Genomic DNA, 26,907 nt, shown 5'->3' on the forward strand with positions numbered 1-26,907 from the left:
AAAAGCCTCTCGTCGCCATGGCCACATTTCTGTCTCTTTCTCATCAAATTGTTGGGATTTATGGTTGGATATTAGCATTAAGATTACTGTAAGTAATTTATGAAAAATTTAAATTATTAATTGAAGTAAACAGTCATTTACTCATTAACAACACCAAGAGAAATTGAGTAACTACTCAAAAGTTAATAAACTATTAAAATAATGTATTTATTAATAAAAATTATTAATTTGAATAAATTGATTATTTATCAAATAATAATGAATTGGAGCACCTAAACTGGAAATAGCTAATCCCAAATATCAGTCTTGTTTGCAAAAAGGTTTATCTTGTTTATTTAAGTACGTTAATATTTCTGTGTAAATATAACAATATTAAATAACAAGGAAGGTGTGAGATCCGAGCACAGACTGTTACAAACCAGTGAATTGTCAACAATAAATACACAATGATTACCAGGAATCGATCAATTCAGCCAACAGGTGTTTATTAACAAAAATGCATTAATTCATAAATAATTCAGAAATTATTCATTAAAACAACACAATCAAGTAACAAACGTCATCCAACATGGTGATCTAATCTACTAAACAGCAAACACTATGTACAAAGAAAGAGGGTGTGTGTGTGTGTGTGTGTGTGTGTAATGACGACGAGAGTCCACCAGATGGCGGCAGACCTTGGAGGGTCAGTGTGAGTGGGTGTAATGATCTCAAACAGACGCCAGAGGGAGGCAGGCGGCTGGTTCATGGCGGTGACCATGACGACCACTAGGGGCACGTGGCGCAGTGCGGAGGGAGAGTGCAATGACTCATTGCGACCAGCAGGTGGGTGTAAGGAAAGATTGCGATGACCCACGCAGCCACGAGACTTGCTCTTTCCGGGCACAAGGCGGTTGCTCGGCGACCAGGCAACTGGGGTTAGGGTTAGGGTTAACCGGTCTCACTGGGGCCGAATCATTACCGTAACGCCGGAGTTTAACTAGATGTTGAGACATGCAGTCAAACTCCGGTGGCGATACGGATGTTTTACATAGGCACAAGTGAACGGTTCGGATGCTAAATGTGGCTACGTGGAGAGCATCGCTTGATCAGTTAACACACGCGGTGGCTGGATACACGCAGGCGCACATGCATGAGGGGTTAATGAAGGACTCAGACCTGTTCCATGGTCCTGGTACCCCGACGGAAGGGGAGCGGAAAAGCGTCCACCTTTGGAGCGGTTTCCTGCAGTGGAAACGCGAACCGGAATGGACTAAACCGGTCTAGCCCCACACTTTTTGTGCGGTGGAAACGGGGTTAAAGAGGCTCCTCCCACTTTAAAACATAGTGATGAGAGCAGCAGGCTGCAGTATCCATGGCAACGTGTCGGTGTCGGCCAGCCTGAAAGAGTCAGGAAGTGTCGCAATGCCAGTGGACAGATCATGTGACACTGCAGTTCTCGTTTATCTGATTTTCTACTGTAATCCTGCTCAGTAATCCCACTTTTTATCCAATATACCTGTAATGAGATTACACATTTTATGTACTGTAACAGATTACGGTTACTTTTTTGTATCCTAATTACGCAACGCTGTTACATGTATTCCGTTACTACCCAACCGTGGGAGGGTGGCTGAAGGGGGTGGGGGCAGGTGCGGGAATGGACAGGTATAGTCCGTTATGGTTCGGGTTTCCACTGCAAGAATGTGATTTTCCGGAAACAACCGTTCCAAAGGTGGTCGTTTTTCCACTACCTCTCCGTCGGGGTACCAGGACCATGGAACGGGTCTGAGTTTGAGGAGCCGTCTGCTGATTGGCCAGTGATTTACTACACGCCCTTAACATTTTAATATGTTGGCTGGATGAATCCTCTGTTGTTAACATATTCAGCTTTGCAACTGGTTGTTTTTTGTTTGTTTTTCTCACCGGGAGACCGGTGCTCGGGACTTTGCATCGTGTCTGAGCTTTCTGTTCAAACGCGATGCAGCGGCGGTCAGTGTTCTGTTCAACCACGGTCAGCGCCGCTGCGTCGCGATTGAACAGAAAGCGGTGGTTGGACAGAAGGCGTGGTGTGGGGACGGGCTGCGGACGCGATGCAAGGAGACGCTCTCGCCAGCCTCCGTGTTCCAGCACAGAGCTGCCAGAGCGGCTGCTCCGGGGTTTGAGCATAAACCTAAGGGCAATCCGTGTCCCGGTGCAGCTCACCGGCACGGCCAGCCGGGGCGCTCAGGTGCGGGGCAAGTTGCTGGAGCGTTGGCTCTCTCTGGACCAACACGGAAGTTGCAGCTGCAGCTCTGTGGCTGCAAAAAATAAAAGTTAATAAAACTAGTGCAAAGTGGGGGATGTAAACAACAACAGAGGATCATAAGATCCTGATCTGCCGCCTGGCTGAGACGACTGTTGTAACATCACATAGCTCCAGGCCCCACCCACTTTTAAACCTACTTTCTGCAATGGATTTGGCTCCGGTTACACTTTGCCATACTGCTCTGTAAGGCTCTATTCCGTTTCTGCACTTTTTGTGCGGCGGACACACTGCTTAATTAGCCGGGCCCTGCTAAGCCAGATTGCTTAGCATGTCAGATAACACCAGATTCCAGGTCAGCGACACTTGGGAAGTATCCTCTGTGATTTTCAGGTAGATCGCAGGTGTTAGCATAGCATGCCAACAAGTTTGTTCAATTGAGCTGAAGTTTGGAGGGTGACCTAATGGGGGCGCTCGAATCAAGGACAACTCGCTAATTAACTGCACCCATGCACTATTTACCCCACCCTAGGCTCGGGGTTACAGGACCAATCCCATAGTACCCTACAGGAACCCGGGGGCAGTGTTCGGCCAGAGGTGGCAGGCACAATAACATTTCCTATGGGAAATTTCTAGTTTATCATTGATATCTATATTTATTGATTGATATTCATGTTTTATTGATATTGCCATTAAACACTTCATATCTTGGTTTTAACCAGTCACTTTGATTCAACACATTTGTTTGAGTTTCCAGCTGCTCAACCAGAGTTCATCACTTGGTCCAGGCAGAGCAGGTAGACCTGGTCCAGGCAGAGCAGATAGACCTGGTCCAGGCAGAGCAGGTAGACCTGGTCCAGGTAGAGCAGGTAGACCTAGTCCAGGCAGAGCAGGTAGACCTGGTCCAGGTAGAGCAGGTAGACCTGGTCCAGGTAGAGCAGGTAGACCTAGTCCAGGTAGAGCAGGTAGACCAGGGTCTTCAGACGAGCCGGCCCAAGTAGACAGAACCGGGGTATCGGTCCCTCAGAGACGGCCACTGCACCAGGAAGTAGTCCGAGACGAGGTAGAGGATCTTACCCGTGAGAGACAGCGTCTGCACCCGGCAAACACTTTCCACATAGACAATCACTACTTTCTTCAATCCCACAATGCCGAGCAGCAGGCCAGCCATACACACTGGAACACAGGTCCCTGGACCATTACATAGAACCTGGAGAGATGGGGGGATTACAGAGACAAGTTCAGTCTGAATACAGTGTTCTGTAGTAAACCTAGGAACCTCCAGAGGGCAGCGCTGAGAACCAAGTGTTCTGTAGTAAACCTAGGAGCCTCCAGAGGGCAGCGCTGAGAACCAAGTGTTCTGTAGTAAACCTAGGAACCTCCAGGGGGCAGCGCTGAGAACCAAGTGTTCTGTAGTAAACTTAGGAACCTCCAGGGGGCAGCGCTGAGAACCAAGTGTTCTGTAGTAAACCTAGAAACCTCCAGGGGGCAGCGCTGAGAACCAAGTGTTCTGTAGTAAACCAAGGAACCTCCAGGGGGCAGCGCTGAGAACCAAGTGTTCTGTAGTAAACCTAGGAACCTCCAGGGGGCAGCGCTGAGAACCAAGTGTTCTGTAGTAAACCTAGGAACCTCCAGGGGGCAGCGCTGAGAACCAAGTGTTCTGTAGTAAACCTAGGAACCTCCAGGGGGCAGCGCTGAGAACCAAGTGTTCTGTAGTAAACCTAGGAGCCTCCAGAGGGCAGCGCTGAGAACCAAGTGTTCTGTAGTAAACCTAGGAACCTCCAGGGGGCAGCGCTGAGAACCAAGAGTTCTGTAGTAAACCTAGGAACCTCCAGGGGGCAGCGCTGAGAACCAAGTGTTCTGTAGTAAACCTAGGAACCTCCAGGGGGCAGCGCTGAGAACCAAGTGTTCTGTAGTAAACCTAGGAACCTCCAGGGGGCAGTGCTGAGAACCAAGTGTTCTGTAGTAAACCTAGGAACCTCCAGAGGGCAGCGCTGAGAACCAAGTGTTCTGTAGTAAACCTACGAACCTCCAGGGGGCAGCGCTGAGAACCAAGTGTTCTGTAGTAAACCTAGGAACCTCCAGGGGGCAGCGCTGAGAACCAAGTGTTCTGTAGTAAACCTAGGAGCCTCCAGAGGGCAGCGCTGAGAACCAAGTGTTCTGTAGTAAACCTAGGAACCTCCAGGGGGCAGCGCTGAGAACCAAGTGTTCTGTAGTAAACCTAGGAGCCTCCAGAGGGCAGCGCTGAGAACCAAGTGTTCTGTAGTAAACCTAGGAGCCTCCAGAGGGCAGCGCTGAGAACCAAGTGTTCTGTAGTAAACCTAGGAACCTCCAGGGGGCAGCGCTGAGAACCAAGTTTTCTGTAGTAAACCTAGGAACCTCCAGGGGGCAGCGCTGAGAACCAAGTGTTCTGTAGTAAACCTAGGAACCTCCAGGGGGCAGCGCTGAGAACCAAGTGTTCTGGATTAGCTGGACTAACAGTCGTTAACAGACGATGGAGCTGCGAGTTCAGGAGGATTTTAAATTCTACTGTAGATGGAACAGGAAGTGAGGTTGGAGCGAGGTGCTTCGTCAGCCTGGCTACAGCGCTGAAGAGACACCCAGGCTGCTCCATCACCAGCAGCTCCAGTTGCTGCACAGGGATTTTTTTTTATAAATTAACAAATGATCTCTGTTAGTTTGAGAGTCGTCTTCATAGAAGGAGCACTGAATGAGTTTATTCTCCCACAGACAACACTCACAGTGTGTGTGTCTGTGTGTGTCTGTCTGTCTGTCTGTCTGTCTGTCTCACCACATCTGGCCTCAGGCTGAAGACCAGCGGCAGGGAGAAGCTGAGGGCATTGATGGTGCTGAAGATGGAGGAGGTCCAGGACTGCAGCACCTCCCTACTGCGAGGGATCCTGTGGATGTTGACCTGAGGAGGTAACACAGTCAGTCACTTCTCTTCTCGTCACAGCAGGAGGTCAGTAGTTGACCCCTGACCTCAGCTGAGGGGCCACAGTGGGCAGTCCTGTTGGACTTCTATCTCATGTGTTTCGTGAATGAAGGAGCATTGCTGCCACCTGCTGGTCAACTCTGCTTGAAATGTCCTCCTCCTGACAGTCGAGCCACAAACCCAACAACTCCTCCACCAGGGAGGTACCATACTGCGCTACAGGCCCAGTAGGAGTACCAGTACTAACGTCAAAGTATTTACTGATACCGAGTACTGAAATCATACTCTCCATCACCTCCACCAGCCTGTGTCGACACTACGTCACCTCCACCGGCCTCACAGTCTACAGTAACATAGCATTTCTCTGCGCTATGCTACTGTAGACAGAGCTGCAGGGAAGGAGAGGATCAGTTACTTTATCATGTTTAGCATGTAGCATTGCTGGTGTGTTAATCTGAAACTCTTTACCATGTAGCACTGCTAGTATATTAGCCTGATACCCTTTAGCATGTCACATTGCTGGTATGTTATCCTGATGCTCTTTAGCATGTAGCATTTATGGTATGTTAGCCTGAAACTCTTTAGCATGTAGCATTGCTGCTATATTAGCCTGATACCCTTTACCATGTAGCATTGCTGCTATATTAGCCTGATACCCTTTAGCATGTCGCATTGCTGGTATGTCATCCTGATGCTCTTTAGCATTTAGCATTTATGGTATGTTAGCCTGAAACTCTTTAGCATGTAGCATTGCTGGTATATTAGCCTGATATTCTTTACATGTAGCATTGCTGCTATATTAGCCTGATACCCTTTAGCATGTCACATTGCTGGTATGTTATCCTGATGCTCTTTAGCATTGCTGGTATATTAGCCTGATATTCTTTACCATGTAGCATTGCTGCTATATTAGCCTGATACCCTTTAGCATGTCACATTGCTGTTATGTCAGCCTGTATCTCTTTAGCATGTAGCATTGCTGGTGTGTGAGCCCCAAAACTATGTAGCATGTAGTGCATAGTATATAGCTTGTGGCACATACCATGTAGCACGGCTCAGGGTAAACTCCTGCTGATTCACTGAACAGTTAAACTACTGAGCAACATCGAGCTCACTGCTGGTCCAGATGTTGCTGGTGATGAGGTTGCTGCGGTTGTATGATCTATCTCTCCTCTTGATATTTTGTTAGAACATCATCTACAGTCTTACTTTAGTCGATGTCATCATTATTAAAGAATCTCAAACTGCGAGGTTGCGCCTGCTCTCATATCGGAGAGCTGTCACCAGGACCAGTTCGAGCATCTCTATTAATTACACCTAATTGTTTGATTGATCATTCATGTTGATTGATCCTTCATGGGTTAGGGTAAACCTGGGGCTACGCTGGCTCCCCTCCTCTCCTGGGCCAGCGAGGAACCAGGCCGGGGCCAGACGCGTCATCAAGTGGAGGCAGAGTTATCTCTGGAGTTAACACGACTTACAAGGCAGAAGAGACGCACACCGGCTTTCTGAAAACTACAATGAACACGGAGCCCCAGATTGGTTATCGAGAAAAAATAAAAATAAAGCAATGTAATCAGCCGCTCCCTGAAGTTAATAATAGGAGGGAACAAGATAATTGAATCCTTGATCGCGGCGCCGTGGCTCTTGAGGTGCAGAGCTCCTCCGCTGCGCTGTCAGCTGCGTGAGATATAGAATTTAGAAGTAGTTTTCCATTGTTTTTACGCTTTTCATCATTACATCATTGTAACTTACTTCACTTCCATGTCTTGTTTGGCACTATGACCGCAGGCTGAAGCAATGCAGCTGCTGTGAGGCTGCGTTGCTCCGCTACCAGACGCTCTATTTATATTTTCTACCCACGGAACTTTATAATGAAGCCAGACTTTTAGTTCATCAGCAACTAAAAAACAAACTACATACTACCTTAAATGAAAGCTGGATTTTTTTTTAACCATAAAATGAGCCTTTTAATGTCTTCATGTGAAAGAGAACTTTAATCAGTGTGTGTTTACGTAGGTTGCCATAGAAACGGCTGTGTTCTATCATTCTACACCTCCATTCCTCCTGATGTTGAAGTATTTGCTTCAAACACGTCCAGAAACAAAGTGAAAGGAGCAGAAATTCCCTATGTAATGCCCACATGTAGAAAGATAAGCCGCAAGATCATTTACCTTATTAATTGTGCCTGCCTCTGTAAGAGGCGTCGCACAATTATTACAATCCTGGGAAAGCGCCGTTTTTTTTTATTATTATTATTATTAATTGTGCCTGCCTCTGTAAGAGGCGTCGCACAATTATTACAATCCTGGGAAAGCGCCGTTTTTTTTTATTATTAATTGTGCCTGCCTCTGTAAGAGGCGTCGCACAATTATTACAATCCTGGGAAAGCGCCGTTTTTTTTTATTATTAATTGTGCCTGCCTCTGTAAGAGGCGTCGCACAATTATTACAATCCTGGGAAAGCGCCGTTTTTTTTTATTATTAATTGTGCCTGCCTCTGTAAGAGGCGTCGCACAATTATTACAATCCTGGGAAGGCGCCGTTTTTTTTTAATATTATTATTCTTCCTCTGCCACACCAAGTTTGCCGAACTACTAGTCCCGCACCGTTTGGAGTACGTATACAAAAGCATATCGCTACGTAGGGAATTATCGGGAATCCTGTGCATCCATTTGGATTGTGGATATCGCAAACGGCTTCCGAACAACACGTAAAAAACGGCGATGATTTTTACATCCGCTTAACATGGGAGCCAAGAAAAACAAGAAAAAAAATCACACTTTTTCCACGCCACATCACGTCGCCAAATTTTCAGCTACAGACTCAAACTTACTCTTAAAACGTTGCCGCACTTGTTCTGCATTCAGATATGTCCTCAGATTTTTCAAAAGTTTCACCAGTTTTAAACTGTGAGCCTTCAAATGTCATCAACTTTTCCCTCCTTTTTCCAGTTTTGTATGGGTGTGTATGTGGAAAAGCTAGAGGGTGAGATGTCAGTTAGAGGGAGAGAAACTGCCGTTTTACAGAAAAAAAAAAGTTTTTATCTCGTCGCCACGGCCACATTTCTTTGTCTTTCTCAACATATTATACATCAAAATGTAGCTACAGGCCTTGTGTTTCTCACGAGGGGACACTTTTGTCTCAGAGAGACACGGTTCTCCCTCCAGTGGACTTAATTGACAGGGAGCGCAGGATTTTCTGTAACCCGCTCCCATGTATTTTGCGGAGACGTTTTCTCCCCAAATCCCCAAAGTTCAGCCATTTGTTTCAAGTCCTCACGGGGAGACGGAACCTCGTGAGGACACGAAAACCACACCGCACGTCCTTCAACTTCTCCCGACGCCCACGGTGAAGGAATTTTTCACCCAAGTGTCACGGTTCTCCAACTATAAGCAGTTATTCGGGACCTGCGTTTGTACTTAAACCCCTTCTTCCCTCAGATAACGTGTCATAGTCTCTGCACCTGCAGCAGCTTGTCAATCAGGAGCCGGCTCCATGACATCACACAAGCTGCTCCAAATCTGCCTGGCAACACACACAGCTCCTCTGATTGACTGGACCAGTAACATGATGGCTGACCACACAGTGCTCACACACACACAGTAGCTTAGGCATCATACTTTTCAATGCATTTTAATGCTGATGGCAATGACTCAGCATCAACACTTGTTAGCATGCCAATTAGCATGCTACAAAGTTTGTTCAATTGAGCTGAAATTTGGAGGGTGGCCTCATGGGGGTGCTGCGATCACGGCGCACTAGCTAGTTAGCCGCCGCGCTAAGCTAATTGGCCTACTATCTCAGAATGTCATAAAACTCCAGATTCCAGGTCAGCCACACCTGGGAGGTAACTTCTGCGCTTTTCAGGCAAATCGCAGGTGTTAGCATCTCATGCTAACAAGTTTGTTCAAATGAGCTCAAATTTGGAGGGTGAACTCGTGCTGGTGCTGCGATCGAGAAACACTAGCTAATGACATGGTTTCCACGCACTTAAATCGCTTGTGTTAGCATCGCATGCTAACAACTTTGTTTAAATGAGCTGAAATTTGGAGGGTGGCCTCGTGGTAGCGCTGCGATCGAGAATTGCTAGCTGATCACATGGTTTCCACGCACTTGAACCGCTGTTTGCTGTTAGCATCGCATGCTAACAAGTTTGTTCAAATGACCTGAAATTTGGAGGGTGGCCTCGTGGTGGCGCTGCGATCGAGAATCACTAGCTAATGACATGGTTTCCACGTACTTATATTGCAGGTGTTAGCATCGCATGCTAACAACTTTGTTTAAATGAGCTGAAATTTGGAGGGTGGCCTCATGGTGGCGCTGCGATCGAGAATTACTAGCTGACCACATGGTTTCCACGCACTTCAATCGGTGTTAGCTGTTAGCATCGCATGCTAAAAAGTTTGTTCAAATGAGCTGAAATTTACAGTGTAGCCTCGTGCTGCCGCTGCGATCGAGAATCACTAGCTAATGACATGATTTCCACGTATTTTTCACACTACCTCGCTCGGCAGCAGGGGGCGGCAGGTGGCAGGCACAATAAAATTTCCGCGGGAATTTTCTAGTTATTATTTTTATTTTTCTTCCTCTGCCACACAAAGTTTGCAAGCCTACTAGTCCCACACCGTTTGGAGTACGTAGACAAAACGCATATCGCTAATTAGGGAATTATCGGGAATCCTGTGCATCCATTTGGATTATGGATATCGCAAACGGCTTCCGAACAACACGTAAAAAACGGCGATGATTTTTACATCCGCTTAACATGGGAGCCAAGAAAAACAAGAAAAAAAATCACACTTTTTCCACGCCACATCACGTCGCCAAATATTCAGCTACAGACTCAAACTTACTCTTAAAACGTTGCCGCACTTGTTCTGTATTCAGATATGTCCTCAGATTTTTCAAAAGTTTCACCAGTTTTAAACTGTGAGCCTTTAAATGTCATCAACTTTTCCCTCCTTTTTCCAGTTTTGTATGGGTGTGTATGTGGAAAAGCTAGAGGGTGAGATGTCAGTTAGAGGGAGAGAAACTGCCGTTTTACTGAAAAAAAAAAGTTTTTATCTCGTCGCCACGGCCACATTTCTTTGTCTTTCTCAACATATTATACATCAAATTGTAGCCACAGGCCTTGTGCTTCTCACGAGGGGACACTTTTGTCTCAGAGAGACACGGTTCTCCCTCCAGGGGACTTAATTGATAGGGAGCGCAGGATTCTGCCTCATCCGCGCCAATACATTTTGACGAGTCATTTTCTCCCCAAATCCCCAAAGTTCAGCCATTTGTTTCAAGTCCTCACGGGGAGACGGAACCTCGTGAGGACACGAAAACCACACCGCACGTCCTTCAACTTCTCCCGACGCCCACGGTGAAGGAATTTTTCACCCAAGTGTCACGGTTCTCCAACTATAAGCAGTTGTTCGGGACCTGCGTTTGTACTTAAACCCCTTCTTCCCTCAGATAACGTCTCATAGTCTCTGCACCTGCAGCAGCTTGTCAATCAGGAGCCGGCTCCATGACATCACACAAGCTGCTCCAAATCTGCCTGGCAACACACACGGCTCCTCTGATTGACTGGACCAGTAACATGATGGCTGACCACACAGTGCTCACACACACACAGTAGCTTAGGCACCATACTTTTCAATGCATTTTAATGCTGATGGCAATGACTCAGCATCAACACTTGTTAGCATGCCAATTAGCATGCTACAAAGTTTGTTCAATTGAGCTGAAATTTGGAGGGTGGCCTCATGGGGGTGCTGTGATCACGGCGCACTAGCTAGTTAGCCGCCGCGCTAAGCTAATTGGCCTACCATCTCAGAATGTCATAAAACTCCAGATTCCAGGTCAGCCACACCTGGGAGGTAACTTCTGCGCTTTTCAGGCAAATCGCAGGTGTTAGCATCTCATGCTAACAAGTTTGTTCAAATGAGCTCAAATTTGGAGGGTGGACTCGTGCTGGCGCTGCGATCGAGAATCACTAGCTAATGACATGGTTTCCACGTACTTAAATCGCTGGTGTTAGCATCGCATGCTAACAACTTTGTTCAAATGAGCTGAAATTTGGAGGGTGGCCTCGTGGTGGCGCTGCGATCGAGAATTACTAGCTGACCACATGGTTTCCACGCACTTAAATCGCTGTTTGCTGTTAGCATCACATGCTAACAAGTTTGTTCAAATGACCTGAAATTTGGAGGGTGGCCTCATGGTGGCGCTGCGATCGAGAATTACTAGCTGACCACATGGTTTCCACGCACTTAAATCGGTGTTAGCTGTTAGCATCGCATGCTAAAAAGTTTTTTCAAATGAGCTGAAATTTAGAGTGTAGCCTCGTGCTGCCGCTGCGATCGAGAATCACTAGCTAATGACATGATTTCCACGTATTTTTCACACTACCTCGCTCGGCAGCAGGGGGCGGCAGGTGGCAGGCACAATAAAATTTCCGCGGGAATTTTCTAGTTATTATTATTATTTTTATTTTTCTTCCTCTGCCGCACAAAGTTTGCAAGCCTACTAGTCCCACACCGTTTGGAGTACGTAGACAAAACGCATATCGCTAATTAGGGAATTATCGGGAATCCTGTGCATCCATTTGGATTATGGATATCGCAAACGGCTTCCGAACAACACGTAAAAAACGGCGATGATTTTTACATCCGCTTAACATGGGAGCCAAGAAAAAACAGAAAAAAACATCACACTTTTTCCACGCCACATCACGTCGCCAAATATTCAGCTACAGACTCAAACTTACTCTTAAAACGTTGCCGCACTTGTTCTGTATTCAGATATGTCCTCAGATTTTTCAAAAGTTTCACCAATTTTCAACTGTCAGCCTTTGAATGTCATCAAGTTTTCCCTCCTTTTTCCAGTTTTGTATGGGTGTGTATGTGAAAAGTTAGAGTGGGAAGATTTCGGTCAGAGTGAGAGAAACTGCCGTTTTACAAACAAAAAAAAGTTTTTATCTCGTCACCACAGACACATTTCTTCGTCTTTCTCAACATATTATACATCAAATTGTAGCCACAGGCCTTGTGCTTCTCACGAGGGGACACTTTTGTCTCAGAGAGACACGGTTCTCCCTCCAGGGGACTTAATTGATAGGGAGCGCAGGATTCTGTCTCATCCGCGTCAATACATTTTGACGAGTCATTTTCTCCCCAAATCCCCAAAGTTCAGCCATTTGTTTCAAGTCCTCACGGGGAGAGGGAACCTCGTGACGACACCAAAACCACACCGCACGTCCTTCAACTTCTCCCGACGCCCACGGTGAAGGAATTTTTCACCCAAGTGTCACGGTTCTCCAACTATAAGCAGTTGTTCGGGACCTGCGTTTGTACTTAAACCCCTTCTTCCCTCAGATAACGTCTCATAGTCTCTGCACCTGCAGCAGCTTGTCAATCAGGAGCCGGCTCCATGACATCACACAAGCTGCTCCAAATCTGCCTGGCAACACACACGGCTCCTCTGATTGACTGGACCAGTAACATGATGGCTGACCACACAGTGCTCACACACACACAGTAGCTTAGGCACCATACTTTTCAATGCATTTTAATGCTGATGGCAATGACTCAGCATCAACACTTGTTAGCATGCCAATTAGCATGCTACAAAGTTTGTTCAATTGAGCTGAAATTTGGACGGTGGCCTCATGGGGGTGCTGCGATCACGGCGCACTAGCTAGTTAGCCGCCGCGCTAAGCTAATTGGCCTACCATCTCAGAATGTCATAAAACTCCAGATTCCAGGTCAGCCACACCTGGGAGGTAACTTCTGCGCTTTTCAGGCAAATCGCAGGTGTTAGCATCTCATGCTAACAAGTTTGTTCCAATGAGCTCAAATTTGGAGGGTGGACTCGTGCTGGCGCTGCGATCGAGAAACACTAGCTAATGACATGGTTTCCACGTACTTAAATCGCTTGTGTTAGCATCGCATGCTAACAACTTTGTTTAAATGAGCTGAAATTTGGAGGGTGGCCTCGTGGTGGCGCTGCGATCGAGGATTACTAGCTGACCACATGGTTTCCACGCACTTAAATCGCTGTTTGCTGTTAGCATCGCATGCTAACAAGTTTGTTCAAATGACCTGAAATTTGGAGGGTGGCCTCGTGGTGGCGCTGCGATCGAGAATCACTAGCTAATGACATGGTTTCCACGTACTTAAATCGCAAGTGTTAGCATCACATGCTAACAAGTTTGTTCAAATGAGCTGAAATTTGGAGGGTGGCCTCGTGGTGGCGCTGCGATCGAGAATTACTAGCTGACCACATGGTTTCCACGCACTTCAATCGGTGTTAGCTGTTAGCATCGCATGCTAAAAAGTTTGTTGAAATGAGCTGAAATTTACAGTGTAGCCTCGTGCTGCCGCTGCGATCGAGAATCACTAGCTAATGACATGATTTCCACGTATTTTTCACACTACCGCGGCCTCGCTCGGCAGCAGGGGGCGGCAGGTGGCAGGCACAATAAAATTTCCGCGGGAATTTTCTAGTTATTAATTGTGCCTGCCTCTGTAAGAGGCGTCGCACAATTATTACAATCCTGGGAAGGCGCCGTTTTTTTTTAATTAATTGTGCCTGCCTCTGTAAGAGGCGTCGCACAATTATTACAATCCTGGGAAAGCGCCGTTTTTTTTTATTATTATTATTATTATTATTATTATTATTCTTCCTCTGCCGCACAAAGTTTGCAAGCCTACTAGTCCCACACCGTTTGGAGTACGTAGACAAAACGCATATCGCTAATTAGGGAGTTATCGGGAATCCTGTGCATCCATTTGGATTGTGGATATCGCAAACGGCTTCCGAACAACACGTAAAAAACGGCGATGATTTTTGCATCCGCTTAACATGGGAGCCAAGAAAAAACAGAAAAAAACATCACACTTTTTCCACGCCACATCACGTCGCCAAATATTCAGCTACAGACTCAAACTTACTCTTAAAACGTTGCCGCACTTGTTCTGTATTCAGATATGTCCTCACATTTTTCAAAAGTTTCACCAATTTTCAACTGTCAGCCTTTGAATGTCATCAACTTTTCCCTCCTTTTTCCAGTTTTGTATGGGTGTGTATGTGAAAAGTTAGAGTGGGAAGATTTCGGTCAGAGTGAGAGAAACTGCCGTTTTACAAACAAAAAAAAGTTTTTATCTCGTCACCACAGACACATTTCTTCGTCTTTCTCAACATATTATACATCAAATTGTAGCCACAGGCCTTGTGCTTCTCACGAGGGGACACTTTTGTCTCAGAGAGACACGGTTCTCCCTCCAGGGGACTTAATTGATAGGGAGCGCAGGATTCTGTCTCATCCGCGCCAATACATTTTGAGGAGACGTTTTCTCCCCAAATCCCCAAAGTTCAGCCATTTGTTTCAAGTCCTCACGGGGAGACGGAACCTCGTGAGGACACCAAAACCACACCGCACGTCCTTCAACTTCTCCCGACGCCCACGGTGAAGGAATTTTTCACCCAAGTGTCACGGTTCTCCAACTATAAGCAGTTGTTCGGGACCTGCTATTGTACTTAAACCCCTTCTTCCCTCAGATAACGTCTCATAGTCTCTGCACCTGCAGCAGCTTGTCAATCAGGAGCCGGCTCCATGACATCACACAAGCTGCTCCAAATCTGCCTGGCAACACACACGGCTCCTCTGATTGACTGGACCAGTAACATGATGGCTGACCACACAGTGCTCACACACACACAGTAGCTTAGGCACCATACTTTTCAATGCATTTTAATGCTGATGGCAATGACTCAGCATCAACACTTGTTAGCATGCCAATTAGCATGCTACAAAGTTTGTTCAATTGAGCTGAAATTTGGAGGGTGGCCTCATGGGGGTGCTGCGATCACGGCGCACTAGCTAGTTAGCCGCCGCGCTAAGCTAATTGGCCTACCATCTCAGAATGTGACGTAACTCCAGATTCCAGGTCAGCCACACCTGGGAGGTAACTTCTGTGCTTTTCAGGCAAATCGCAGGTGTTAGCATCTCATGCTAACAAGTTTGTTCGAATGAGCTCAAATTTGGAGGGTGGACTCGTGCTGGCGCTGCGATCCAGAATCACTAGCTAATGACATGGTTTCCACGTACTTAAATCGCTGGTGTTAGCATTGCATGCTAACAACTTTGTTTAAATGAGCTGAAATTTGGAGGGTGGCCTCGTGGTGGCGCTGCGATCGAGAATTACTAGCTGACCACATGGTTTCCACGCACTTCAATCGGTGTTAGCTGTTAGCATCGCATGCTAAAAAGTTTGTTCAAATGAGCTGAAATTTGGAGGGTGGCCTCGTCCTGGCGCTGCGATCGAGAATCACTAGCTAATGACATGGTTTCCACGTACTTATATCGCAGGTGTTAGCATCGCATGCTAACAAGTTTGTTCAAATGAGCTGAAATTTGGAGGGTGGCCTCGTGGTGGCGCTGCGATCGACAATTACTAGCTGACCACATGGTTTCCACGCACTTCAATCGGTGTTAGCTGTTAGCATCGCATGCTAAAAAGTTTGTTCAAATGAGCTGAAATTTAGAGTGTAGGCTCGTGCTGGCGCTGCGATCGAGAATCACTAGCTAATGACATGATTTCCACGTATTTTTCACACTACCTCGCTCGGCAGCAGGGGGCGGCAGGTGGCAGGCACAATAAAATTTCCGCGGGAATTTTCTAGTATTATTATTCTTCCTCTGCCACACCAAGTTTGCCGAACTACTAGTCCCGCACCGTTTGGAGTACGTATACAAAAGCATATCGCTACGTAGGGAATTATCGGGAATCCTGTGCATCCATTTGGATTGTGGATATCGCAAACGGCTTCCGAACAACACGTAAAAAACGGCGATGATTTTTACATCCGCTTAACATGGGAGCCAAGAAAAACAAGAAAAAAAATCACACTTTTTCCACGCCACATCACGTCGCCAAATATTCAGCTACAGACTCAAACTTACTCTTAAAACGTTGCCGCACTTGTTCTGTATTCAGATATGTCCTCGGATTTTTCAAAACTTTCACCAGTTTTAAACTGTGAGCCTTCAAATGTCATCAACTTTTCCCTCCTTTTTCCAGTTTTGTATGGGTGTGTATGTGGAAAAGCTAGAGGGTGAGATGTCAGTTAGAGGGAGAGAAACTGCCGTTTTACTGAAAAAAAAAAGTTTTTATCTCGTCGCCACGGCCACATTTCTTTGTCTTTCTCAACATATTATACATCAAAATGTAGCTACAGGCCTTGTGTTTCTCACGAGGGGACACTTTTGTCTCAGAGAGACACGGTTCTCCCTCCAGTGGACTTAATTGACAGGGAGCGCAGGATTTTCTGTAACCCGCTCCCATGTATTTTGCGGAGACGTTTTCTCCCCAAATCCCCAAAGTTCAGCCATTTGTTTCAAGTCCTCACGGGGAGACGGAACCTCGTGAGGACACGAAAACCACACCGCACGTCCTTCAACTTCTCCCGACGCCCACGGTGAAGGAATTTTTCACCCAAGTGTCACGGTTCTCCAACTATAAGCAGTTATTCGGGACCTGCGTTTGTACTTAAACCCCTTCTTCCCTCAGATAACGTGTCATAGTCTCTGCACCTGCAGCAGCTTGTCAATCAGGAGCCGGCTCCATGACATCACACAAGCTGCTCCAAATCTGCCTGGCAACACACACAGCTCCTCTGATTGACTGGACCAGTAACATGATGGCTGACCACACAGTGCTCACACACACACAGTAGCTTAGGCATCATACTTTTCAATGCATTTTAATGCTGATGGCAATGACTCAGCATCAACACTTGTTAGCATGCCAATTAGCATGCTACAAAGTTTGTTCAATTGAGCTGAAATTTGGAGGGTGGCCTCATGGGGGTGCTGCGATCACGGCGCACTAGCTAGTTAGCCGCCGCGCTAAGCTAATTGGCCTACTATCTCAGAATGTCATAAAACTCCAGATTCCAGGTCAGCCACACCTGGGAGGTAACTTCTGCGCTTTTCAGGCAAATCGCAGGTGTTAGCATCTCATGCTAACAAGTTTGTTCAAATGAGCTCAAATTTGGAGGGTGAACTCGTGCTGGTGCTGCGATCGAGAAACACTAGCTAATGACATGGTTTCCACGCACTTAAATCGCTTGTGTTAGCATCGCATGCTAACAACTTTGTTTAAATGAGCTGAAATTTGGAGGGTGGCCTCGTGGTAGCGCTGCGATCGAGAATTGCTAGCTGATCACATGGTTTCCACGCACTTGAACCGCTGTTTGCTGTTAGCATCGCATGCTAACAAGTTTGTTCAAATGACCTGAAATTTGGAGGGTGGCCTCGTGGTGGCGCTGCGATCGAGAATCACTAGCTAATGACATGGTTTCCACGTACTTATATTGCAGGTGTTAGCATCGCATGCTAACAACTTTGTTTAAATGAGCTGAAATTTGGAGGGTGGCCTCATGGTGGCGCTGCGATCGAGAATTACTAGCTGACCACATGGTTTCCACGCACTTCAATCGGTGTTAGCTGTTAGCATCGCATGCTAAAAAGTTTGTTCAAATGAGCTGAAATTTACAGTGTAGCCTCGTGCTGCCGCTGCGATCGAGAATCACTAGCTAATGACATGATTTCCACGTATTTTTCACACTACCTCGCTCGGCAGCAGGGGGCGGCAGGTGGCAGGCACAATAAAATTTCCGCGGGAATTTTCTAGTTATTATTTTTATTTTTCTTCCTCTGCCACACAAAGTTTGCAAGCCTACTAGTCCCACACCGTTTGGAGTACGTAGACAAAACGCATATCGCTAATTAGGGAATTATCGGGAATCCTGTGCATCCATTTGGATTATGGATATCGCAAACGGCTTCCGAACAACACGTAAAAAACGGCGATGATTTTTACATCCGCTTAACATGGGAGCCAAGAAAAACAAGAAAAAAAATCACACTTTTTCCACGCCACATCACGTCGCCAAATATTCAGCTACAGACTCAAACTTACTCTTAAAACGTTGCCGCACTTGTTCTGTATTCAGATATGTCCTCAGATTTTTCAAAAGTTTCACCAGTTTTAAACTGTGAGCCTTCAAATGTCATCAAGTTTTCCCTCCTTTTTCCAGTTTTGTATGGGTGTGTATGTGGAAAAGCTAGAGGGTGAGATGTCAGTTAGAGGGAGAGAAACTGCCGTTTTACTGAAAAAAAAAAGTTTTTATCTCGTCACCACAGACACATTTCTTCGTCTTTCTCAACATATTATACATCAAAATGTAGCCACAGGCCTTGTGCTTCTCACGAGGGGACACTTTTGTCTCAGAGAGACACGGTTCTCCCTCCAGGGGACTTAATTGACAGGGAGCACAGGATTTTCTGTAACCCGCTCCCATGTATTTTGCGGAGACGTTTTCTCCCCAAATCCCCAAAGTTCAGCCATTTGTTTCAAGTCCTCACGGGGAGACGGAACCTCGTGAGGACACGAAAACCAAACCGCACGTCCTTCAACTTCTCCCGACTCCCACGGTGAAGGAATTTTTCACCCAAGTGTCACGGTTCTCCAACTATAAGCAGTTGTTCGGGACCTGCGTTTGTGCTTAAACACCTTCTTCCCTCAGATAACGTCTCATAGTCTCTGCACCTGCAGCAGCTTGTCAATCAGGAGCCGGCTCCATGACATCACACAAGCTGCTCCAAATCTGCCTGGCAACACACACGGCTCCTCTGATTGACTGGACCAGTAACATGATGGCTGACCACACAGTGCTCACACACACACAGTAGCTTAGGCACCATACTTTTCAATGCATTTTAATGCTGATGGCAATGACTCAGCATCAACACTTGTTAGCATGCCAATTAGCATGCTACAAAGTTTGTTCAATTGAGCTGAAATTTGGACGGTGGCCTCATGGGGGTGCTGCGATCACGGCGCACTAGCTAGTTAGCCACCGCGCTAAGCTAATTGGCCTACCATCTCACAATGTCATAAAACTCCAGATTCCAGGTCAGCCACACCTGGGAGGTAACTTCTGCGCTTTTCAGGCAAATCGCAGGTGTTAGCATCTCATGCTAACAAGTTTGTTCAAATGACCTCAAATTTGGAGGGTGGACTCGTGCTGGTGCTGCGATCGAGAATCACTAGCTAATGACATGGTTTCCATGTACTTAAATCGCTGGTGTTAGCATCGCATGCTAACAACTTTGTTTAAATGAGCTGAAATTTGGAGGGTGGCCTCGTGGTAGCGCTGCGATCGAGAATTGCTAGCTGATCACATGGTTTCCACGCACTTGAACCGCTGTTTGCTGTTAGCATCGCCTGCTAACAAGTTTGTTCAAATGACCTGAAATTTGGAGGGTGGCCTCGTGGTGGCGCTGCGATCGAGAATCACTAGCTAATGACATGGTTTCCACGTACTTATATTGCAGGTGTTAGCATCGCATGCTAACAAGTTTGTTCAAATGAGCTGAAATTTGGAGGGTGGCCTCAGGCTGGCGCTGCGATCGAGAATTACTAGCTGACCACATGGTTTACACGCACTTAAATCGGTGTTAGCTGTTAGCATCGCATGCTAAAAAGTTTGTTCAAATGAGCTGAAATTTAGAGTGTAGCCTCGTGCTGGCGCTGCGATCGAGAATCACTAGCTAATGACATGATTTCCACATATTTTTCACACTACCTCACTCGGCAGCAGGGGGCGGCAGGTGGCAGGCACAATAAAATTTCCGCGGGAATTTTCTAGTTATTATTATTATTTTCTCTCTGGCAACTCCGGGGCTCCGGACAAAAACAAGATGGACGTGAAAAAACACTAAAGCCCCATTTCCACCGCACACAAGTGCCGGAACGGAGCGGAGCGGTACGGAATAGAGACCCCGACCGAAATTTTGGGTCGCGTTCCCAATGCAGAGTGGGCGGGGCTTATGAGCTCCGCAGAAATGTGACATTATAACAGAAGAGAAAGTCGTCAGATGTAGATCTTATGAATCCTCTGTTGTTGTTTAAATTCTCCACTTTGCACTGTTATTTTTTGCAGCGGGAAACAAAAAAAGGTACTTTTTGCAGCAGTCATTTTTTGCAGCGGAGAGCTGCAGCCGCAACTTCCGTGTTTGTTGTGAGAGAGCGAACGCTCCGGCCACTTGCCGGCGGCTTGGGGCGACGTGCCCCACACTCGAGCGCTGGGGGGCGGGGCAAGTGGCCGGAGCGTTCCCCCCGGTTGGCTGAGGCACAGACACGGGAGTCTGAGGAGGTTCTCCACTCCGGCGCTGATCGCGGTCCGGCAGCTCAGCGCCGGAACACGGAGGCGCCGAGCTCCGAGCTCTGAGCTCCTTTTCATGGCTTCCGCGGTCCGTCCCCACGATAAAGCACCACTGACCGCGGCTGAACAGAACGCTGACCGCCTCTGGGAAGCGGAGCTGCCGGAGCGCGGTCAGCGCCGGAGACGAAAGCTCCAGACTCCGGTGTCCCGGACGCACATCAGCGCCACGGCGAGCGCTATGCTGCTAACAGAAAACTACAACGTGATGCAAAGTCCCTCCCCCCGGTCTCCCCCTGCCTCAAGTCGCTCTTTCACCACAAACACTAAAGTTGAGCAGCAAAGAAAAGAAAATGAAAATAAAAACAACCAGAGCACAGCTGACCACACTGACAGCAGAGAGAAACGGGGCTTAACAGAGCGACGAGGAGACTCAATGTTTTCTCTCTTTGGTCTGAATCCGATTTTCAGGACAGACTAGATGGAGCGACCCGGTCCAAACCACTGTTACAGTCCGTCTCCTGGTTCCTGGTCCAAATCACTGTTACAGTCCGTCTCCTGGTTCCTGGACCAAACCACTGTTACAGTCCGTCTCCTGGTTCCTGGTCCAAATCACTGTTACAGTCCGTCTCCTGGTTCCTGGACCAAACCACTGTTACAGTCCGTCTCCTGGTTCCTGGTCCAAACCACTGTTACAGTCCGTCTCCTGGTTCCTGGACCAAACCACTGTTACAGTCCGTCTCCTGGTTCCTGGACCAAACCACTGTTACAGTCCGTCTCCTGGTTCCTGGACCAAACCACTGTTACAGTCCGTCTCCTGGTTCCTGGACCAAACCACTGTTACAGTCCGTCTCCTGGTTCCTGGTCCAAATCACTGTTACAGTCCGTCTCCTGGTTCCTGGTCCAAATCACTGTTACAGTCCGTCTCCTGGTTCCTGGTCCAAATCACTGTTACAGTCCGTCTCCTGGTTCCTGGACCAAACCACTGTTACAGTCCGTCTCCTGGTTCCTGGACCAAACCACTGTTACAGTCCGTCTCCTGGTTCCTGGACCAAACCACTGATACAGTCCGTCTCCTGGTTCCTGGTCCAAATCACTGTTACAGTCCGTCTCCTGGTTCCTGGTCCAAACCACTGTTACAGTCCGTCTCCTGGTTCCTGGACCAAACCACTGTTACAGTCCGTCTCCTGGTTCCTGGACCAGACCACTGTTACAGTCCGTCTCCTGGTTCCTGGTCCAAATCACTGTTACAGTCCGTCTCCTGGTTCCTGGACCAAACCACTGTTACAGTCCGTCTCCTGGTTCCTGGACCAGACCACTGTTACAGTCCGTCTCCTGGTTCCTGGACCAGACCACTGTTACAGTCCGTCTCCTGGTTCCTGGTCCAAATCACTGTTACAGTCCGTCTCCTGGTTCCTGGACCAAACCACTGTTACAGTCCGTCTCCTGGTTCCTGGACCAAACCACTGTTACAGTCCGTCTCCTGGTTCCTGGTCCAAATCACTGTTACAGTCCGTCTCCTGGTTCCTGGACCAAACCACTGTTACAGTCCGTCTCCTGGTTCCTGGTCCAAATCACTGTTACAGTCCGTCTCCTGGTTCCTGGACCAAACCACTGTTACAGTCCGTCTCCTGGTTCCTGGTCCAAATCACTGTTACAGTCCGTCTCCTGGTTCCTGGACCAAACCACCGTTACAGTCCGTCTCCTGGTTCCTGGACCAAACCACTGTTACAGTCCGTCTCCTGGTTCCTGGACCAGACCACCGTTACAGTCCGTCTCCTGGTTCCTGGTCCAAATCACTGTTACAGTCCGTCTCCTGGTTCCTGGACCAAACCACCGTTACAGTCCGTCTCCTGGTTCCTGGACCAAACCACTGTTACAGTCCGTCTCCTGGTTCCTGGACCAGACCACTGTTACAGTCCGTCTCCTGGTTCCTGGTCCAAATCAATATTACAGTCCGTCTCCTGGTTCCTGGACCAAACCACTGTTACAGTCCGTCTCCTGGTTCCTGGTCCAAATCACTGTTACAGTCCGTCTCCTGGTTCCTGGTCCAAATCACTGTTACAGTCCGTCTCCTGGTTCCTGGTCCAAATCACTGTTACAGTCCGTCTCCTGGTTCCTGGTCCAAATCACTGTTACAGTCCGTCTCCTGGTTCCTGGTCCAAATCACTGTTACAGTCCGTCTCCTGGTTCCTGGACCAAACCACTGTTACAGTCCGTCTCCTGGTTCCTGGACCAGACCACTGTTACAGTCCGTCTCCTGGTTCCTAGACCAAACCACTGTTACAGTCTGTCTCCTGGTTCCTGGACCAGACCACTGTTATAGTCCGTCTCCTGGTTCCTGGTCCAAACCACCGTTACAGTCCGTCTCCTGGTTCCTGGACCAAACCACTGTTACAGTCCGTCTCCTGGTTCCTGGTCCAAATCACTGTTACAGTCCGTCTCCTGGTTCCTGGTCCAAATCACTGTTACAGTCCGTCTCCTGGTTCCTGGACCAAACCACTGTTACAGTCCGTCTCCTGGTTCCTGGACCAAACCACTGTTACAGTCCATCCCCTGGTTCTTGTGTGTGTGTGTGTGTGTGTGTGTGTGTGTGTGTGTGTGTGTGTGTGTGTGTGTGTGTGTGTGTGTGTGTGTGTACCTCCGGGCTGGACTGCGTCTGCTGTCTGGAGCGTTCGAAGGAGCAGATCTTGTGGTTGCTCATGGCGTCGCTGTGGGCGATGACGTAGTGGCGAGGAGCGTACACAGCAGACAGGCTGTCCATCAGCCGCAAGATCTCAGAGGTGTGTCCTCCTGAAAACCACATGCCGTTAAACATCCTGTCCTCACAACAAAGAGACACACCTCAAACACCAAAGCCAGATGTGGCAGGACCCTGAAGGGTTAAGATGCGTCCCTCTGCCCCGTGGCAACACCTCCGTCCCGCACTCACAACTCAACTGGTCAGCACAGTGGCAGCGCCCGGCCTGTCCCCTTGGCGGCCTGTCTCCTTGGCGGCCTGTCCCCTTGGCGGCCTGTCCCCTTGGCGGCCTGTCCCCTTGGCGGGCCTGTCCCCTTGGCGGCCTGTCCCCTTGGCGGCCTGTCCCCTTGGCGGGCCTGTCCCCTTGGCGGCCTGTCCCCTTGGCGGGCCTGTCCCCTTGGCGGCCTGTCCCCTTGGCGGCCTGTCCCCTTGGCGGCCTGTCCCCTTGGCGGGCCTGTCCAGGTACCGGGGTCTAATTGGTCGGGGTTAACCTCTGCTGCTCCATGCCTTTGTTGCGCTATCGCTCCACTGCTCCATGCATCTACCACAGCACACCTCTACCTCTCTACGCCTCTACTTCTCTACCTCTCCACGCCTCTACTTCTCTACCTCTCCACGCCTCTACTTCTCTACCTCTCCACGCCTCTACTTCTCTACCTCTCCACGCCTCTACTTCTCTACCTCTCCACGCCTCTACTTCTCTACCTCTCTACGCCTCTACTTCTCTACCTCTCCACGCCTCTACTTCTCTACCTCTCTACGCCTCTACTTCTCTACCTCTCCACGCCTCTACTTCTCTACCTCTCTACGCCTCTACTTCTCTACCTCTCCACGCCTCTACTTCTCTACCTCTCTACGCCTCTACTTCTCTACCTCTCTACGCCTCTACTTCTCTACCTCTCCACGCCTCTACTTCTCTACCGCTCCACACCTCTACCATCTCCACGCCTCTACCCCTCCACGCCTCTACCTCTCTACCGCTCCACTGCTCACTGCATGTACCGCTCCATGCCTCTACCGCTCCACGCCTCTACCCCTCCACGCCTCTACCTCTCTACCGCTCCACGCCTCTACCTCTCTACCGCTCCACTGCTCCCTGCATGGACCACTCCATGCCTCTACCGCTCCACTCCTCTACCTCTCTACGCCTCTACCGCTCCACTGCTCCCTGCATGGACCGCTCCATGCCTCTACCGCTCCACGCCTCTACCACTCCACGCCTCTACCGCTCCACTGCTCCCTGCATGTACCGCTCCATGCCTCTACCGCTCCACGCCTCTATTTCTCTACCGCTCCACGCCTCTACCGCTCCACGCCTCTACCGCTCCACTGTTCCCTGCATGTACCGCTCCATGCCTCTACCGCTCCACGCCTCTACCGCTCCACGCCTCTACCGCTCCACTGCTCCCTGCATGTACCGCTCCATGCCTCTACCGCTCCACGCCTCTATTTCTCTACCGCTCCACGCCTCTACCGCTCCACTGTTCCCTGCATGTACCGCTCCATGCCTCTACCGCTCCACGCCTCTACCGCTCCACGCCTCTATTTCTCTACCGCTCCACGCCTCTACCGCTCCACGGTTCCCTGCATGTACCGCTCCATGCCTCTACTGCTCTACTGCTCCCTGCATGTACCGCTCCATGCCTCTACTGCTCTACTGCTCCCTGCATGTACCGCTCCATGCCTCTACTGCTCTACTGCTCCCTGCATGTACCGCTCCATGCCTCTACTGCTCTACTGCTACACGCCTCTTCCGCTCCACGCTTTTACCCATCTACTGCTCCATGCATTGGCCGCTCCATGCCTCTACCTCTATACTGCTCCACGCATCTACCACTCCACACCTCTCCTGCTCCACTGCTCCATGTCTCTACCGTTCCATGCCTCTACCGCTGTACTGCTCCATGCATCTAAGGCTCCACGCCTTTACCGCTCCACTGGTCAATGCCTCTACCTCTCTACCGCTCAATGCCTCTACCTCTCTACCGCTCCACGCCTCTACCGGTCCATGCCTCTACCTCTTTGCCGCTCCTCGCCTCTACCACTCCATGCCTCTACCGCTCCTCTGCTCCATGCATGTACCTCTTTACTGCCGCATGCCTCTACCGCTCCACCCATCTACCTCCCTACTGCTCCACGCCTCTACTGCTCGCCTGCTCTACGCCTCTACTTCTCTACCGCTCCACGCCTCTACTGCTCGCCTGCTTTACGCCTCTACCTCTCTACCGCTCCATGCCTCTACCACTCCACGCCGGTCCACCGCTCCATGCCGCCACAGTGGTGTATTGACTGTTGACATTTGCTGATTTGCCTGCTGGAATCTCACACCTTCCCCCTTATTCAGATATTGTTATATTTTTTAAAGAAATATTAACTAACTTAAATAAATCCTTGTCCAACGAGGCTGATAAGCTGGCAATTGGTTTATTTCTGGATTCACTAATGATTCCCATGAATATTAATAGCATATATATAACATATGTATTACAATTCATCATTATATTTGATAGATTATTCTTGATACATTCGCTTTAAGTAATTAGACTACGAGTAGATGGATGGAGGTCTTAAGATGCTCACATTAACATTTCTAACTGGAAGAAAACATCTTTGATTCATGTTAAAGAGTTTTAAAGGCACTTTCTTTCATGGAGACAAATGTATTTTGAACGCACTTTAACTATAAATTAAACCAGCGTGGATGAAGACCTTGAGGTTCAGATCTCTTAACACTCCTCGTCCTCCTCAGTAATTTCTTGACGAGACAGCCTGCCCCCCCCCGATCCTGGTCAAACTTGGTACTGTCCCACAGGCTTGACTGTGTTGTTAGCCGTCGAGGCTAGTCATTGTTAATGAAAAACAATGCATCCCCCCACAAAACACCTCAGAAAGTCTGGTAATATTGTCCGAAAATTCAGGCAACATAATTCTGAGTGAGACTCCAGGTTTAAAGTGTGCGGTGCCCGACTCCCCTCTGCCAGCATGAGTTGGTGCAGTCCATGTTGTTAGCATAAAGGCTAAGGAAACTACAGAGAGATGTAAACTTACCAAACACCTCAAACCCTCATAAAGTCTCGTTGTATCGTGAAACACATCATACATTCACATTAGATTTTAAAGCTCGGGGTTTAAACTTCGCTGTTTGAGGCTATCGGAGGAGTTCGCTCCGTGCAGCTTGATGCTACGTACCTGACCCTGCTACCACCAGGACAGACACCGCCCCCCCGGAACCCGGCCGCCGCTTCGTCCCGGTCCTCACCACCGACCACACCCGGAGAACCAGCAGCAGACCCACTAAACATATCGCCAGCAGCCCGCCGAGCAGCAGCGACATGACGCTGTCAGTACCAGAGCTGTCCGGGCTACCAGAGCTGTCCGGGGCGGGGCTTGTGCCTTGCGCCAGCCGACAACGTCACACATAATATGAACTACGGCAACTCTTCATGGACAAACTACAGCTAACTACAATACGGGATGGCGGGATGGACGGACGGACCGATTTGTCATAAATAATCTACCTTTGTCACTCCATCCTTTGTCATCTCCAATATTGTAATATTGTGTATGTATTTGGTCATATAATGAAAACAGGAACATCTACATTATAACTACATTTAAATAAAAAAATTTACTTTTTGCACATAAATTATTATTTTCACTCTCTTACTTGTCAAAATACATTTAAAACCTAGCCACAGATTATCCTGATTTATTGTAAGCAAACAGGGATTTGTGGAAATTGACACCATAATTGTGATAATAGCACGTCATAAAGCTTCTCCTTCAT

The 26,907-nt window shown here is 48.3% G+C and overlaps 1 protein-coding gene across 1 annotated transcript; it reads right to left on the reverse strand.

The window, feature by feature from the left end:
• Positions 1 to 579: 579 nt before the first annotated feature.
• On the reverse strand, positions 580 to 26,454 carry alg14 (ALG14 UDP-N-acetylglucosaminyltransferase subunit; the record flags this gene model as incomplete). The annotated part of the gene is made up of 4 exons (XM_080515220.1): positions 580 to 3,434; positions 5,016 to 5,138; positions 23,022 to 23,173; positions 26,310 to 26,454. 4 exons carry the CDS (start codon positions 26,452 to 26,454, stop codon positions 3,204 to 3,206), a joined length of 651 nt encoding a protein of 216 aa, XP_080371346.1. The 3' UTR covers positions 580 to 3,203.
• Positions 26,455 to 26,907: the final 453 nt, after the last annotated feature.

Source organism: Blennius ocellaris (genome assembly GCF_963422515.1).
Source record: "Blennius ocellaris genome assembly, chromosome: 19".
Classification (NCBI taxonomy): domain Eukaryota; kingdom Metazoa; phylum Chordata; class Actinopteri; order Blenniiformes; family Blenniidae; genus Blennius; species Blennius ocellaris.